This window comes from Bos indicus, chromosome 15 (genome assembly GCF_029378745.1).
Source record: "Bos indicus isolate NIAB-ARS_2022 breed Sahiwal x Tharparkar chromosome 15, NIAB-ARS_B.indTharparkar_mat_pri_1.0, whole genome shotgun sequence".
NCBI classification, from domain to species: Eukaryota; Metazoa; Chordata; class Mammalia; order Artiodactyla; family Bovidae; genus Bos; species Bos indicus.
The window spans coordinates 9,812,241-9,831,500 of record NC_091774.1 but is presented as its reverse complement, the minus strand read 5'-3'; the positions used below and the strand labels follow the sequence as shown (position 1 = coordinate 9,831,500).

Sequence of the window (19,260 nt, the reverse complement as noted above, 5' to 3'; positions counted from 1 at the left end):
GCTTTATATGAATCGATTTATTTAGTCTCTACCACAACATATGAGGGAAGTCTTATTTTTATTCCCATTCTAACAACAATGAAATTAGGGCACAGACCTATTCATGTCTTGCCCAAAGCCTTAGAGCTGCTATGAGGTACACTCCAAATTAAATAAGTCCATCTTACTTTGGAGCATGTATTACAGATCGGTTTACTGACAGATCCAAAATTCTCAATCAATAAAATGAGTGGCGAAAATAGAGGAGGCAGATGTACACATCACAGCCAGGAGAAGAGATTTTGTTCCCAGGAACGCAATCATGATGTCAGTAATATATGACTATAAGATGCTGATAAGTTTTCTATCTTGGTTTTTATGTATTTTAAGGATAACTTGGTTTGTTTAACGTTCCTCTACTAATGCTTTACCCAAGTGTGTGTGCCTGATTAGTCACTCAGTTGTGTCCGACACTTTGGGGCCCTTTGGACTGTAGCCCTCCAGGCTCCTCATTCTATGGGATTCTCCAGGCAAGAATACTGGAGAGGGTTGCCATGACCTCCCCCAGGGGATCTTCCTGACCCAGGGATCAAACCCACATCCCCAGCATCTCCTATATTGCAGGCAGATTCCTTACCCACTGAACCATAGAGGAAACCTTTACCCAAGTGTAACACTTTCCCAATATTCTGAGATTGTAAATTCCATGAAATCAGGAACCACTTGTGATTTACTTGTAGCTGTATCCCTAGTTCCTAACACATAGTCAATGAAGAAATGTCAAAAAAGTCAATGAATGCTGAATGAGAAAAGAGTGAATTTGGAAGAAATGATGATTGAGTTTACTAAAAGCAAGCAAGGAGTTACGTGCGGAAGGAATCCAGTCCAGACACCATCAAATTGTCACTTAGCATGTATATTTATTTCACTAAGCCTCTTTGAAATCCCAGGCTCAGAATTTAGACCCAACCTGGACTTCCCTGATGGCTCAGACAATAAATCGTCTGCCTACAATGTGGGAGACCCAGGTTCAATCCCTGGGTTGGGAAGATCTCCTGGAGAAGAAAAGGACAACCCACTCCAGTGTTCTTGCCTGGAAAATCCCATGGATAGAGGAGCCTGGTAGGCTATAGTCCATGGGGTCACAAAGAGTCATACATGACTGAGCGACTTCACTCACTATATTCTAGTTCTTAAATAATAGCTATTGAAGTGATAAGTAAAGATAGATTCTGAACCCTGAGTAGTGGTTACCATATGAACTCTCTTGGGAGATGCCTTTTAGAATAGATCTCAGTCAATTTTTAGAAGTTGATGCAGAACCAAAAAGGGAGAGTGAGTAAAGACATAGAAGTAGGTGTTAGAATGGGAGTAGGAAAATAGTGGAATATCAAAGACTTGAGTCTGGATCCAAGTAATTGAGACTAGAGTAAAGGTGGAATTCATCTGGGAGGGAGTCCATGTTCATGAAAAATAGCTTTTAAGGGCTAGTTTGAATGGATGGATGGAGATATATATATATATATATATATATATATATATATCAGATCAGTCACTCAGTCGTGTCTGACTCTTTGCGACCCCATGAATTGCAGCACGCCAGGCCTCCCTGTCCTTCACCAACTCCCAGAGTTCACTCAGACTCAGGTCCATCGAGTCAGTGATGCAATCCAGCCATCTCATCCTCTGTCCTTCCCTTCTCCTCCTGCCCCCAATCCCTCCCAGCATCAGAGTCTTAAGCAGCATATACCGATGTTTAGGTTGAAGAGACAAATAAGAACTAGGAAAGGAAATAAGCAGTAGTCAATGAAATAGCAATAAAAACAGAGATTGTAATATCCTAGAATCACATGAACAAAATGTTTAAAGGAAAAAGGAATGGTTAACCATGCTGAACACTGATGATAGGTCTAGTAGAGTAACCTGCTCTTTGTTAACTTGAAAGAGAGCTATTTTTGTGGAGTGGTATAAGCAAGGCTACTTGAAATAGGCTCAAGGGTAGAGGGGAGAAGAGGAATTGAACATGATGACTATCCATAACTTTTTTCAAGAAGTCTTGCTATAAAGGAAAATTAGTGGAAGAAATGGTAGGTCAAGGTGGCCTTATTAAGGTTAGAAGAATCTCTGTACAGTTATGGGAATAATCTAACAGAGAGACAACAGTTGGTGCTGATGGAGAGAGAGAAGGGATTTTCTAGTGTGATTTCTTTCAGCAGTCAAGATAGGATGTAATAGAATTCAGTGCACACAACTGGCCTTTAATAGATGCACATACTGTTTATATATAACATATCAGTGGATGCAAAATAGAGTGTATGCGTGCACATACAGTCAGTAGGAGCATGTGAGGGACACTTTCTTCTGATTGCTTCTACTTTCTCAGTGAAATTTATTATTGTTGCTCCATCAGTCAGTGGTGTGCAACTCTTTGTGACCTCATGCACTACAGCACATGAGGCTTCCCTGTTCTTCACTGTCTCCCGGAATTTGCTCAATTCATGTCCATTAAGTCAATGATACCATCCAATCATCTCATCCTCTGTCATGCTCTTCTCTTTCTGTGCTCAATCTTTCCCAGCATCAGGGTCTTTTCCAGTAAGTCGGCTCTTCGCATTAAGTGGCCAAAGTATTGGAGCTTCAGCTTCAGCATCTGTCCTTCCAATGAATATTCAGGGTTGATTTCCTATAGGACTAACTGGTTTGTTCTTGTAGCCTAACAGACTCTCAAGAGTCTTCTTCAATGCCACAGTTTGAATCATCAATTCTTTGGTGCTCAACTTTCTTTATGGTCCAACTCTCACATCCATACACGACTACTGGAAAAACCATATCTTTGACTGGATGGACTATTGTTGGCAAATTGATGTCTCTGCTTCTTAATATGCTATCTAGGTTTGTCATAGATTTTCTTTCAAGGAGCAAACATCTTTTAATTTCATGGCTGCAGTCACTGTCCATAGTGATTTTGGAGCCCAAGAAAGTAAAGTCTGACACTGTTTCCATTGTTTCTCCATCTATTTGCCATGAAGTGATGGGACTGGATCCATGATCTTCCTTTTTTGAAGGTTGAATTTTAAGCCAGCTCTTTCACCTTCATGAAGAAGCTCTTTAGTTCCTCTTCACTTTCTGCCATAAGGGTGGTGTCATCTGCGTATCTGAGGTTGTTGAAATTTCTCCTGGCAATCTTGATTCCAGCTTGTGCTTCATGCAGCCTGGAATTTTGCATGATGTATTCTTCATATAAGTTAGCTAGCTAACTGCATATCTAGCTCTCTACCTGCCTCAAAACTGAATTATTGAGCTTTCACCTCAAGCACATGCATGCCTTTTCCTGCATTCTTACCATCTTCTTATACCACAGACCAACCTCAGTTTCTTACTTTCCCTTCCTTACCTCTGATTCAGTCAGTAATTTTATTGACGTTATTCCCATACAGATGATCACTTCAGTTCTCACTAATCTTTATCTCTTTTACAGTTTTAGGCTTTTGAGTAGCTTTTTTTCCCTTTTAGCTTGATCCAAATGGCACTTCTTTTTAAAATGTGTGTTGTTCTCCAGACATTTCATCATTGGCCCTTTGTTTACTTATCCAGACTTACCTCTTTTCTCATCTGTGTTACTCTCATCCTAAGCTCCAGACTATTATAATCTACTAAAAGTGCCATCAGCCTTTCTTTTCCAGGTCTTCATGTACTCTCTCCCTTTTGTACAGAGTATCTTTTTTTCCCTACACAGAGTTTTGCTGAAATAATCACTAATGCATTTCCAGGATTCACTTGGATAGCATTCCATCTGAAAATCATAGTCTGATCTCCCTAAGTAAGATAAGTAAGTAAGATCAGTCACTGAGTCGTTTCCGACTCTTTGTGACCCCATGAATTGCAGCACGCCAGGCCTCCCTGTCCATCACCAACTCCCGGAGTTCACTCAGACTCATGTCCATTGAGTCAGTGATGCCATCCAGCCATCTCATCCTCTGTCTTCCCCTACTCCTCCTGCCCCCAATCCCTCCGAGCATCAGAGTCTTTTCCAATGAGTCAACTCTTCGCATGAGGAGGCCAAAGTACTGGAGTTTCAGCTTCAGCATCATTCCTTCCAAAGCAATCCCAGGGCTGATCTCCTTCAGAATGGACTGGTTGGATCTCCTTGCAGTCCGAGAGACTCTCAAGAGTCTTCTCCAACACCACAGTTCAAAAGCATCAATTCTTTGGCGCTCAGCCTTCTTCACAGTCCAACTCTCACATCCAACATGACCACAGGAAAAACCATAGCCTTGACTAGATGAACCTTTGTTGGCAAAGTAATGTCTCTGCTTTTGAATATGCTATCTAGGTTGGTTGTAACTTTCCTTCCAAGGAGTAAGCGTCTTTTAATTTCATGGCTGCAGTCACCATCTGCAGTGATTTTGGAGCCCAGAAAAATAAAGTCTGACACTGTTTCCACTGTTTCCCCATCTATTTCCCATGAAGTGATGGGACCGGATGCCATGATCTTCGTTTTCTGAATGTTGAGCTTTAAGCCAACTTTTTCGCTCTCCACTTTCACCTTCATCAAGAGGCTTTTTAGTTCCTCTTCACTTTCTGCCATAAGGGTGGTGTCATCTGCATATCTGAGGTTATTGATATTTCTTGTGGAAATCTTGATTCCAGCTTGTGCTTCTTCCAGCCCAGCGTTTCTCATGATGTACTCTGCATATAAGTTAAATAAACAGGGTGACAATATACAGCCTTGACGTACTCCTTTCCCTATTTGGAACCAGTCTGTTGTGCCGTGTCCAGTTCTAACTGTTGCTTCCTGACCTGTATACAGATTTCTCAAGATGCAGGTCAGGTGGTCTGGTATTCCCATCTCTTTCAGAATTTCCCAGTTTATTGTGATCCACACAGTCAAAGGCTTTGGCATAGTCAATAAAGCAGAAATAGTTGTTCTTCTGGAATCCTCTTGCTTTTTCCACGATCCAGCGGATGTTGGCAATTTGATCTCTGGTTCCTCTGCCTTTTCTAAAACCAGCTTGAACATCAGGAAGTTCATGATTCACATATTGCTGAAGCCTGGCTTAGAGAATTTTAAGCATTACTTTACTAGCATGTGAGATGAGTGCAATTGTGCGGTGTTTGAGCATTCTTTGGCATTGCCTTTCTTTGGGATTGGAATGAAAACTGACCTTTTCCAGTCCTGTGGCCACTGCTGAGTTGTCCAAATTTGCTGGCATATTGAGTGCAGCACTTTCACAGCATCATCTTTCAGGATTTGGAATAGCTCAACTGGAATTCTATCACCTCCACTAGCTTTGTTCGTAGTGATGCTTTCTAAGGCCCACTTGACTTCACATTCCAGGATGTCTGGCTCTAGGTCAGTGATCACACCATCGTGATTATCTGGGTGGTGAAGATCTTTTTTGTACAGTTCTTCTGTGTGTTCTTAGGTTGAGTGAAAGGATTCTCCAGCTATGGATTAAAGTCCATAGATTCCCGAATTTACTTTTTCCTCACAGTGAATTAAAGTTGCACACACAGTTACCTTTATTTTCCACTATATAATTTGCTTCTTGAAAGCTGATGCAATACAATTTTCCCTCAGAATCCATGGGAGATTGTTCAGACCCCTGAGAATACCAAGATCTAAGAATGCTCAAGTCTCTTGTATAAAATGGATTAGTATTTGTGTATAACCCACACACATCCTCTTGAACCCTTTAAAACAACTCTGCTGCTGCTGTTAAGTTGCTTCAGTCGTGTTAGACTCTGTTCGACCCCACAGACGGTAGCCCACCAGGCTCCCCCGTCCCTAGGATTCTCCAGGCAAGAACACTGGAGTGGGTTGCCATTTCCTTCTCCAATGCATGAAAGTGAAAAGTGAAAGTGAAGTTGCTCAGTCATGTCTGACCCTTAGCGACCCCATGGACTGCAGCCTATTGTATAATAACTACTACAATGTAAATAGTTTGTAAATAGTTGTTTTTGTGCAGAAAATTCAAGTTTTGCTTTTTGAAACTTCCTAGAAGTTTTTTTCCCTGAATATTTTCAATTTGTGGTTGATTGAATCTGGGGATATAAAAGGCCAACAATATTTGTTCACCCTTGTACTCATAGCATTTATCCCCTACCAAGTTCTCAATACATGCTTTTTGAATACATGAATGAATGAATAAATTGTTAGATTTCTAGTAGCAGCTTTGGATTTACTTTAATTGATGAAAAAGTAATTTTCACTGCAACAGATGCAACTGATTACATAACAAATGAAGTCCTGCTGTGAAGCACAACAGCCAAATCCTAATTTGGCTCATCTCTATTTACATGGAGTGTCATAAGCCAATTACTGTACCACTTGGACAGTATGCATTTTATATGTGTGTGTATATATTTTTTATAGTCATGATAATGATCCTGGCTTGTTTGAACTTCATTATGACCTTTCTACTTTTCCATTAATTATCTTTATCTAATTTTAAGAACCATAAACCACATTCTCATACTCCATTTTAATTTTTAACACTTGCATGGGATATTTCTTTTTTTCTTTTTATATAGGAACAAAGTAGGCAGCTAAAACACAAAGCAACAAGACTGCACAGAGAAATGAATAGGTTCAGAGACTTCAATTACAAACTACCTTAAAGGAAAACTCATTCTCTTTTCATTACCTTACAGCTCGAGGTGCCAAAACTTGCATTTAATTTCAGGTTTTAAAGGAGATTTTATGTCTACCCATAATCTGTCCTCATACAGTTTGCTCAGGAGAGCTTAGCTATTTTCAGTTAAAATTGATCCACTTTTACCAGACTTATGGTTGAACACAAAGACTAAAAGACATCAATCTGTTAACAGCTCTTGATGGGATTGGACTACACCTATTGTGTTCATTTTAAAGGGCGGAGTACATCTAAAAATACACCTTTTTGAGTTTCAGAGAAATCATATTTACAATTTCACAGAACAGAAAATGTTAAATTTAATTTGATGCTTAACACTTAAAGTGTTACTTTCAAATCACAGTAATGTTTCATGCATTCCAAATTATCTCTATAAGACAGGATAATGATTCTAAATAATCTGAATTGTAAGAACTTGCTCACAAATATAAAATTTTATCCAAAATAAATTATCATCCATTAAGTTGAAATGTCAAATACCCTGCACAAAAATGTCTGACTCATAAAAGTATTTCCACGGTCAACAGATTATTGAAAACAATCAATATTAGACATAGAAAAAATCCAATTCCTAATTTTTTTTTGTAATTCAACGTAATTAGTTTGTGTTTTTAAACATTTGATCTACATATGAAACTGACTTCCCTGTGGTCACGAGTTAGTACAGTCTACTTCAGACACCATGCATATCTTTTCTAAGGAAAAGTCTCAGAAATTAAATATGAGAAATGTTGATAATATCATGATATACATTATACATAACAGATTCTAAAAAAAAAAAATCTATTTTTCTTTTTTTGCATTCCATAGTGAATTTGACTACTTTTCAAGAACATGAAGCATAGCTTACAGGCTAGTCAAAATATATATACTTCGTTAGACATATTTTCTACCATATGGTACATTTTAGGTGATGAAGATCCAATCTATATTTGTGGAATGTAGTTGATAATGCTTTTTTCCTCAATTTTAAATAATAAAGAAGGAACTTATTTCATATGTGAGGATGGATATTTTAGATTAAAGCCAAATATTCCTGACAAAGAAAATAAACAAATTTAAATTCGAATGGATTCCTTCCTTCCTTCCTTTTTTCTTTTTCTTTCCTCCTTTTCTTTCCTTTTATTTCATTCTTTTCATTCATCCCTCATGTCTCTTCTTTCTTTCTTTCTTTCTTGCAAGACACTAATGTTATAAATAGTAGAATTTTCAGAAAGTACTCTAAAATCTGTACAATTTTACTTTTTACAGCTCCCACTGTAGTTTCCATTTGATTTAATCTCTAAGGGAGATTTTCAGCGATGTCTTCAGAAGAAAAGTTCTTATTAAAGTCTTCTAAGAATTCATTTTATCATTATCATTCTTTTACAGAATATTCTGGAGCTCTTCCTGGCCTCCCTACTTCATATGCTGCTTTGCAAAGAATTAAGAAGAGTTCCCCTTCATCCCTGTACGGTTCAAGGACTAGACCACGATACAGTAGCCCTTCATTAGGAACGCTGAGTGTTTCTTCACCGAGCTGGCGAGGGGCACCTCAACATTATTATTCCCCCATCAATCTTTATCATCCCTCAGATGCCTTCAAACAAGATGGTAAGTGTCCAAAGGAAAATTACACCTGTTGGAGTTAAGCAGGGAAAAAAGAATTTATTCAAGACAATTAAAATACAAGTTAAGCCTATTGCGATAGAGAAAAGAGGTTAAACTCAACTCTGAAACAGCAGTGAGTTTTTAAGATCTGGAAATGTGGAGGACATTAAGGAAGACTTTGGCCACTGTGACTAGGCTATCTGTGATAAGCGTTGCTTCTTAAAGTTAACCTCTTACCATCCATAGAGACTGGGAAATAGGGAGTCTCTGTTTCTTGATGACTACATTAAACAAACAAACAAACCAAAAAATGGGTCCCAATTCCTTGAAAAAGACATTTTTAGGTTTTAAAACTGGTAAGAGACTGGGCAACAGTCTACATTTCACGGAAGCAAAGAAAGAATTTATAATTGCGGAATTTCTGAAGTAAATTCTCTAAGAAAATGGAGGTTAGGGGACCATAGTCAAAAGGAAACCAGTCAAAGGTTTAGTGAAGCTGAGGAAAATGTTAATATCTTGTTAGTGAAAGTGTTAGTCGCTCAGTCATGTCCAAGTCTTTGGGATCCCCTGGACTGTAGCCCACCAGGCTTCTCTACCCACGGAATTCTCCAGACAGGAATACTAAAGTAGCCATTCCCTTCTCCAGGTCTCCTGCAATACAGGTATTTTCTTTACTATCTGAGCCACCAGGGAAGCCCAAAGTCAGCTTGGTCACAACTTAGAGCTATGTTCCATGAATCTTTCAGTTTTTTCCCCCATATATTTAATTATACTTGTTTCTATTTCTGATTTAGGATTAGTTTCAGTACAGTCACTCAGTTGTGTCCAACTCTTTGTGACCCCATGGACTACCGCACGCCAGGCTTCGCTGTCCATCACCAACTCCTGGAGTTTACTCAAACTCATGTCCATGGAGTCGGTGATGCCATCCAACCATCTCATCATCTGTCATCCCCTTCTCCTCCGGCCTTCAATTTTCCCAGCATCCTGGTCTTTTCAAATGAGTCAGTCCTTCACATCAGGTGGCCAAAGTATTGGACCTTCAGCTTCAGCATCAGTCCTTCCAATGAATATTCAGGACTGATTTCCTTTAGGAGTGGTCTGATTTCCTTGCAGTGCAAGGACTCTGGAGAGTCTTTTGCAAGACTACAGTTAAAAAGCATCAATACTTCAGTGCTCAGCTTTCTTTATAGTCCAACTCTCACATCCATACACATGACTACTGGAATATATTTATATTATATTGTAATATATATATAAATATTATATATTTATATTATATAAACACATTTATATACTAAAAGCAAAAATACAACATTTGAAAGGACAATCTGACAATGAATATCAAAAGCATCAATACAGTCCTATCTTTCTGTCTCGTATTTTATTTCTAGAAATGTGCTTCACATGAGGAAGTAATAAACCATGTACACAGAGATATAAGTATCAGATCAGATCAGATCAGTCACTCAGTCGTGTCTGACTCTTTGTGACCCCATGAATCGCAGCACGCCAGGCCTCCCTGTGCATCACCAACTCCTGGAGTTCACTCAGACTCATGTCCATCAAGTCAGTGATGCCATCCAGCCATGTCATCCTCTGTCTTCCCCTTCTCCTCCTACCCCCAATCCCTCCCAGCATCAGAGTCTCTTCCAATGAGTCAACTCTTCGCATGAGGTGGCCAAAGTACTGGAGTTTCAGCTTTAGCATCATTTCTTCCAAAGAAATCCCAGGGCTGATCACCTTCAGAATGGACTGGTTGGATCTCCTTGCAGTCCAAGGGACTCTCAAGAGTCTTCTCCAACACCACAGTTCAAAAACATCAATTCTTCGGTGCTCAGCCTTCTTCACAGTCCAACTCTCACATCCATACATGACCACAGGAAAAACCATAGCCTTGACTAGATGAACCTTTGGTGGCAAAGTAATACCTCTGCTTTTGAATATGCTGTCTAGGTTGGTCATAACTTTCCTTCCAAGGAGTAAGCGTCTTTTAATTTCATGGCTGCAGTCACCATCTGCAGTGATTTTGGAGCCCAGAAAAATAAAGTCTGACACTGTTTCCACTGTTTCCCCATCTATTTCCCATGAAGTGGTGGGACCGGATGCCATGATCTTTGTTTTCTGAATGTTGAGCTTTAAGCCAACTTTTTCACTCTCCACTTTCACTTTCATCAAGAGGCTTTTGACTTCCTCTTCACTTTCTGCCATAAGGGTGTTGTCATCTGCATATCGGAGGTTATTGATATTTCTCCCAGCAATCTTGATTCCAGCTTGTGTTTCTTCCAGTCCAGCGTTTCTCATGATGTACTCTGCATATAAGTTAAATAAACAGGGTGACAATAAACAGTTTGACGTACTCCTTTTCCTATTTGGAACCAGTCTGTTTTTCCATGTCCAGTTCTAACTGTTGCTTCCTGACTTGCATACAAATTTCTCAAGAGGCAGATCAGGTCGTCTTGTATTCCCATCTCTTGAAGAATTTTCCACAGTTTATTGTGATCCACACAGTCAAAGGCTTTGATATAGTCAATAAAGCAGAAATAGATGTTTTTCTGGAATTCTGTTGCTTTTTCCACGATCCAGTGGATGTTGGCAATTTGATCTCTGGTTCCTCTGCCTTTTCTAAAACCAGCTTGAACATCAGGAAGTTCACGGTTCACATATTGCTGAAGCCTGGCTTGGAGAATTTTCAGCATTACTTTACTAGCATGTGAGATGAGTGCCATTGTGTGGTAGTTTGAGCATTCTTTGGCATTGCTCAATATATAAGTATGCACAGATATAAGTATACACAGATATATATATAAGATACAAGTATACACAGCATTATTTATGAGTAGAATATAAGAAATAATTTAAATGTCCAACACAAGAGAGTTAGATAAAGGATGACTATGCAGCTATTAATATTATGGTTTGAACAACATTTTCTAAATGTTCTCTTTGTTATTTTTGGGTATACCAACAACACATTACAAGGTTAGTTAACAGAGGGAAGCACTAGTATTTGATTATTACTAGCTTCTCTACCAGATTCTTTTGCATAGCTTATATCAGTAATACTCTCAACAAATATATGAAATAGATGTTATTACCATCTTCCTTGTAAGTGGAAACTCAGAAGACATATAAGCATCTTTGACAAGGTCACATTTCTAATAAGTAACCAATATAATTTTAAGTCTAATATACTTTGGGCTATATTTCAATTATGACTGATAAAGGGCTAAACATTCTGAGAAACACCTTGCAAGAACTAAACTACTTGGATGAATCCTAGGAATGTCAAACTAGGTTGTGATATTAAGCCCAGGTAAACAGACTCATGCCTTATGATTATGCCAGCTGTTACCATGTAGACTGTCATTTTATAGTGTTGTCATTTAAATTGAACTTAAGCGTGGTGTTATTTCCTTAAAATGTTTTATTTTTCAGTGTACTTATAAGCTTTAAGCTTTCATAATATGTCTGTGAGAGAAAATCAATAGGATTAGGAAATAAGGCACAGCTTACATGAAAATACTTGCAAAAGGCACACCTGATAAATTACTGTTATTCAAAATGCACAAAGTACTTTTAAAAATCAACATAAGAACTCAACAACATGAGTTAAAATGGCCAAAAAGACCTTAGCAGACTTGTCATCAATGAAGATATGCAGATGGAAAATAATTATATGAAAAACTACACCACATCCTATATCATCAAGGAAATGAAAATCAAAACAACAATGAGATACCATTACACACTTATTAGAATGGCTGGAATCCAGAACACGGAAAACACCAAATACTGTTGAGGATTTGGAGCAACAGGAATACATGCATCTTGCTAATGGGACTAGAAAAACGTACAGTCTCTGGAAGAGAGTTTGGCAGTTTCTTGTAAAACTAAACATACTCATCACATGGGAGAGATGGATAAGCAGAATATAGAAGATTTTTAGGGCAGTGAAAATACTCTGAATGTTATCATAGTGATGAATATATGTTCTTATACGTTTGTCCAAATCTATAGAATGTACAACACCAAGAGTGAACCCTAACATAAACTACAACTTCCACTGATTATTATGTGTAAATGTAGGTTCATCTTTGGTAAAAATGTAGCATTCTGGTGAGTGATGTTGATAATGGGAGAGAGTACGCATGTTTGAGGATGATATAGGAGAAAACCTTCCTCTTAATTTTGCTGTAAACCTAAAACTGCTCTAAAATGAATTATTTAAAAAATCCATTACTTTAATGTCATACTTCTCAGATAGAGATGTGTTGGAATTTGTATTATTTAGGCAACATTGTTTATTTTATGGGATGATACCAAGATAGAATGTATTGACTGATCACTGTGGGATACTCTTGTGTCTGTTCCTTTATTCTTTTATTCCAAATATACTTCAATGTGGCTTGCAGTGATATATAAAATACAGCTAGAAAATATGAATTAAAACACATGAAAGTAAGGAAAACATGAAACTTCAGGACATAAAATGGAGCTGGGTTTGAAACTAATTCAGAGTATCTACTGTAAATGTCTATAAATCTGTCATAGGTTAGTCCCATTTGGGGTAATTAGTTAAAGAAAAAGAAACTTTGGTCAGCTATATATTTCCCACTGGTTTAAGGACTAAAATGAAATAGATAGTAGAAATGCAGCTATTTCTGACACTAAGATTAGACAAATTTTCTGAAGGGCCCTCATTAACAGCTTACTGTTTGATGTAACGGTTAGTGACCCAGACAATATTCTTGATGTGTACATAACAATGAGTTTCATCTGCTCCAATAAAGATAGATGAAATTCAATTATCAATAGCAAAATGGGAAGTAATTATCTAACATTGTGCTCTTTTAATCTTTAATGTGCATACAATCACTTGAGAGCCTTGTTAAAATACACCCCCTTTCAATAGATCGGGAGTGAGGGCCGTATAAGCTGCATTTGTCAAAACCTTCCAGGTGATGCTTATGCAGCTGGTCTGTGGACCATGCTCAGAGTAGCAAGGCTCTAGGCTGCAAACTAGTTTGATATAATTTGTCTTCTGTTGCTCTTGTTTGATCTATATTTAAAGAATCAGAAAGAATGGATAGACTGAGTATTTTCCAAGTAATCTTCCATAACTGTTTTCTCATCTTGAGCGTTTGAAAGATCTTGGCTAGATGTGACTTTAAGTTTGTTCTCCCTGATAACAGCCTGACATATGGCTTTTGTCAGGTAATTCCCTTTAACCTTAATAGAGAGTAAAACTGGTGTTGACATGCTTTTGTGAAAAACAAGAAAACTAACAGAGCCTGAATAGAATGTCATTCCATTCCTGCTCAAGTGAAGCCCAGAAGTACCCCAGATAGGGTTAAGATTTTTCTGAGCAACATAAAAGTGTAGTTTGCAGAGCAATTTCGGAAAGCAATTCCACTTTGGTATATACCACCTGGAGTAACCCTCCCACACATGCACAAGAAAATATAAAAGTATGCTCACTGCAATATAAGTTTAAAAACAAAAAATTGGAAACAACCCACATGTCCATCAGAAGGGAAATGAATAATACATAAATGGTGTTTTTCATTCATTGAAAAATTAAAACTGTTAGAGACAAACATCTTTATACAACAAAATAGATATATTTCAAAATATAACATCTAGTGAACATAGAAATTTGCAGAATATCACATACAATGTCACTTATGTAAAAAAGTAAGAATCAAAGAAATATATTGAGCTGGCCAAAAAGTTTGTTCATGTTTTTCCAACTATCATATGGAAATTTTTAATATATGATGACCTGTAGTAAGTAGACTATAAAATTGATCACAGTGATTCCTACTTGCTGGTATTTATAATATGACCCCTTTTCTTCCACTGCGGGATGAAGCTAGTAACCTTCTGGAGAATAGATTATGACTAAATTTCTTCCAACACTGAGTTATAAAAGACTCTGACTTGCATCTGACTTCTGTTCCAAAGAAGAAAGCTTAGTCAGGACCTGAGTAAACAAATCTTGACTGATTTTGGGATTGGCTGCCTAAAAAGAGTACTAACCTGTTGAGATAATCACAAGGTAACACAGGAAAATAAAATACATGAAACTTATGTTAAAAAAAAAAACCCTTAAAATCACAATATTGTGGAGACGAATGCCCTGTAGAAAATATAGAAGGATGGTGAAGACATCAACAAAATAAAGTTTTATGTTTATTATCTCAAAGTCTCTGTTTATCATGAAACCAGATGTGGTTTGACTTGTCCTCTGGCTCTGTGCCTTTCACAAGGTAGGACGTCAGCCTCATCTCAAGGCTCAGATAGGTACAGGGCCACTTGTTAGCTCACTTACCTCACAAATCGTTCGCAAGATTCAATTGCTCAGGGTTTTTGGAGCAAGTGTCTAAAACTGCTCATCAGCTGTTGGCCAAAGGCCATTCTCAGAGGGGGTTTCCATAAGGAAGCTCACAGCGTGGTAGCTGATTTCCCACAGCAGGAGCAGGTCAGAGCAAGAGAAGGCAAACAAGATGGCTACAGTAAAAATATCACAGTGAGTCACTGACTTTTGATGAGGTGAGGAAGTAGAGACAGGGAAATAAATGAAATTTGAGCTAGACTCAAGAAGGGGAGAAGAGAAACTGAGAGTGCCTGAAAGAGAGAATGTTGTTCATTTGAGCTGAGCAATCAGAGGAGTCCTCTAATTGTTCTTTCTGTTTCAACCTGATACTATTATTTTGGATAATTATAGTGATCACTTCAAATTATTCCAGTGAAACGTTCCATAGACCAAAGGGCATTATCAAGTTTTTAAAAACTGAGTTGTAAATAGTTATTCTAAAGTAGTTGTTTGAATGCAAGGAATATCATTTAATTGATTTTAAAAATTGACTGTTTAAATTAGAAATGCTTATGGTAGTATAGGTTAATCAAAAGCCTTTATGAATCAGCACCTCAATATCTGCAAAACATGTTCTTGTTTTGGATTTTCCAATGTAGACAAGGACTATTAATCACGGTGGATATTATACCTGTTACTGCCATTATAAAAGAACAACCAGTAAATTGGTCTTTGATTTCATCTCTTTTTTGTTATTGTTGTGGTTTTAGTGGGAGTAAACATAACTAAGTGTAGGGCGCATTTTATTCTTCTATATGTGATCTGATAGATAAGATATTTTCTTGCTGGCAGAAGGATAGTCTGTATTAGGAGTGATTCTGACTACAATGTTTAGGTTTTTACTGGCGAAGCCCATTTATGGGATTCAGAGAATACAAATGTAACCTCATGGGAAAAAAATTGTGGATCTTAAAAGTTGTCACTGTTTAGTCACTAAGTTGTGTTCCACTTTTTGTGACTCCATGGACTACAGCACACCTAGCTTCCCTGTCCTTTACTATTTCCCAAAGTTTGCTCAAACTCGTGTCCGTTGAGTCGGTGATGTTATCCAATACTCTCATACTCTGTCACCCCCTTCTCCTTTTGCCTTCAATCTTTCCCAGCATCAGGGTCTTTATCAATGAATCAGCTCTTTGCATCAGGTGGCCAAAATATTGGAGCTTCAGCTTCAGCATCAATCCTTCCAATGAATATTCCAGGTTAATTGCCTTTAGGATTAATACCTGTGGTCTAAGGGACTCTCAAGAATCTTCTCTAGCACCACAATTCAAAAGCATCAATCCTTCGGTGCTCAGCCTTCTTTATGGCCTAGCTCTCACATTCATACATGATTACTTTCAAAAGCATAACTTTGACTACATAGGACTGTGTTGGCTCTGCTTTTTAATACACCGTCTAGGTTTGTCATAGCTTTCTTTCCAAAGAACAAGTGCCCTTGCATTTCATGGCTGCATCACCATTCACAGTGATTTTGAAGTCCAAGAAAATAAAATCTGTCACTGCTTCCATTTTTTTCCCCTTCTATTTGCCATGAAGTGATGGGACTGAATGCCATTATGTTAGTTTTTTGAATGTTGAGTTTTAAGTCAGCTTTTTCTCTGTCCTCTTTAGTTGAAGCAAATTATTATTATTATTATTTTGTTACATTTAAGTATATAATTTTGGATCTTTTTAATTCCCTCAATGATAAGGGCAACCTACAATTTATGTACCCCTCTGAGTCTATCCAGTTTTTGGAGTTGCTACCATTGGCTTCTGACATCTTGGAGATTCCTGAAACCTACCAAATTTGTTGCCTCATATCCTCAGTACCTTTGGCTGAATTTCACTGTTGATGTGACTTGTTTCCAGATTAGGTTTGGAACATGGGCAATGGCATCATGACTCAGTGATCTCTGTGTTGACAATTTCCTGTTGTTTCCTCAAAATACACTTTGCTGGTATATTGTCTTGGAGATCAAATAAAATATTTAAATGATCTTTTATGAGAATAATAATTCCTTCTGGGCAAGGAAAAGGGTATTTCACTTGGATGATATACTCCTCAGTAAATCAGATCACTCCATTTTCTCTCAGTTTAAGACTATCTTTTTTTTTTCTTTTTTTTAGTTGAAGGATAATTTACATTACAATGTGGTGTTGCTTTCAAATCAGCCATAAGTATACATACATCCCCTCCCTCTTGATTCTCCCTCCCACTCCACTCCATCCAGCCCTAGCGCAGAGTTGAGCTCTGCTTTATACAGCAGCTTCCCACTAACTATTTTACGTAATATAGTGTATATAAGCCTTATGATTTCATGACTATTCTTTGAGACTTTGATTTTATTGTTTTATTGTATTCTTAATTTTTGAGTTATTTTTATTATTTTCTGTTACTATGCTTTTCTCTCCAACTTAATTACATGTCACTTGAGAAAGGCCATCTTGTATACTCCTCTTTTTTCTCTTTCAGAACTTAGAGCAGGGCAAGCTTAGTAAGAGACTAACAAATATTGTTTAATTAAGGATGCATCTACTTGAGAAATTTGAAATATGACTTCAGATTTAATTTCTAAACCATGACAGAATGTTTACCTGAAAATTGTAAAACTAAATGATGTTTTTTTTTAGAATTGCAAATGAAAAGGAGGGAAAAACAATGTCTTCCATCTGTTGACAAGTAGCTAGTGATTTGACATCTTCTGAATGTTATATGGGATCAGTTCACTTCAATTATTCTCATGTGATAGCATCTCTGAATCATCTGACCTCTCTTTTATAGGTACATTAAAAGCGATGAAAAAATCTATTAGACTCAATTTATAGTATGTGCATAACATAATACTACTACCCATGAAACATTCATCACAATGCTTTTTAATAAATCATGTTCTTCAATTCTTAGAAATCCTTGAAAGTTTTATAATGACAGTTCACACTTGTTTAACTTTTATAAAGAAACAATTTAAATGTTAAAAGGCACCTTAAAGAAAGGTTTGGATATTATCTTTAAGAATTTATCTTATATTCTCATATAGTGTGAAAAGTTTTTTTTTTTTCACATTCTAACTGTGAGTGTCATCATAAAATGCAATTTTAACCAAACATTTCAAAATTTTTGGAAATTATCACATGAAATAGATTAATGATCATTAAAATTGAAATTGTTTTAATTGTATTGGACATGATATTTTGATATTTCTTCTTAGATTGTAACACTGATATGCTTAGTTCACATTACATAAATAAGCTAGACAAAGTCATTAATTAGAGGTAACCAGTAGATGGGGGCTTCCCTGGTGGCTCAGATTGTAAAAAATTTGCCTGTAATGCAAGAGAATTGAGTTGATCCCTGGGTTTGGAAGATCTGCTGGAGAAGAGAATGGCTACCCACTCCAACATTTTTGCCTGGGGAATTCCATCAACAGAGGAGCCTGGTGGGCTATAGTCCATGGGGTAGAAAAGAATTAGACACCACTGAGTGACCAATCTAAAAAAAAAAAAAAAAAAGGAAAGAAAGAAACAGTAGGTGGAGAACATTGGCTCTGGCATTAGGCTTAACCTTTGAGAAAAATTGGAGAAGGAAATGGCAACCCACTCCAGTACTCTTGCCTGGAGAATAGCAAGGACAGAAGAGCCTGGTGGGCTGCAGTTCATGGGATCACAAAGAGTCAGACACAACTGTGCGACTAACTTGAGAAAAGTGGAATCATAAGTAGTTGTTTAAAAGAGGATATAAGTCTGAAAGACAAGTTTATAATCTAGAAGTGAAGTCACTCAGTTCTGTCCGGCTCTTTGTGATCCCATGGACTGTAGTCCACAAGGCTCCTTGGTCCATGGGATTTTCGAGGCATGAATACTGGAGTGAGTTGCCATTCCCTTCTCCAGGGGATCTTCCCAACCCAGGGATCGAACCCAGGTCTCCCGCATTGTAAGCAGACACTTTACCATCTGAGCTACTAGGGAAGCCACAGTGGTAATGCTTGGAAGACTCAGGAAACAATTGAAAACACATGGCCCAACCAAGAAGCAAGGCTTCCCTAGGGAACCTGGTTATAAAAGTCTCATATAAGGTGATACTTAAAAGCTTTCTGGCAGGAAAAAAGTTAGTATCTGGATAGTCTATCAATAAGTGGTAGAAATTTCAAAGAGGATTAGAGTGGATGAGACGTCAGCTTGATCCTGACATGACTCTACAAGGGAAACCAATGTCTCCATAAACAAAATGATATACCAGTACTTCAAGAAGCTTCACTAAGAGAAGGGCATGTGGACATCAGGGTCACATTTCACAGTAAAGCTTCATCCTCCTATTTAGGCATCTCTGTCTAAAGACTACTGTCAATACCATGCTAACTTTAGGATCTGGTTTATTGTTCTAATTTGATTCTAAGAAGTGGTGATACTTCTACTTTAGAGGTGTTTTTAAAATTTGTGGAGTAGTTTTGATTGTCTTAGTTTTGATTCAAGTATGCTACTTCAGAGAGTTGAGACTGGGAGTGCTAAATGACATATAATTATAAAGTATAGGACTTTTAAGTGGAGTGAAAATTCTCTAAAATTTTCTGTAGCAAGAATCTCTCTGTATTATATTATACACAAGGTATTTTGATATATAATGGATGTGTCAGTGAAAAATATGTAAATTACAGCAAGATTATATTTAGTTTTGTC

The 19,260-nt window shown here is 37.4% G+C and overlaps 1 protein-coding gene across 2 annotated transcripts in view; it reads left to right on the top strand.

Moving 5' to 3' along the window:
• The window catches only part of CNTN5 (contactin 5), a 1,681,138-nt gene that overhangs the window by 1,010,458 nt on the left and 651,420 nt on the right, over window positions 1-19,260 (top strand). For both annotated transcript variants that reach the window (XM_070803337.1, XM_070803338.1), the window contains exon 4: window positions 8,007-8,228. In XM_070803337.1, the coding sequence (XP_070659438.1) occupies window positions 8,007-8,228 (222 nt within the window). The remainder of the gene's footprint in view (window positions 1-8,006; window positions 8,229-19,260) is intronic.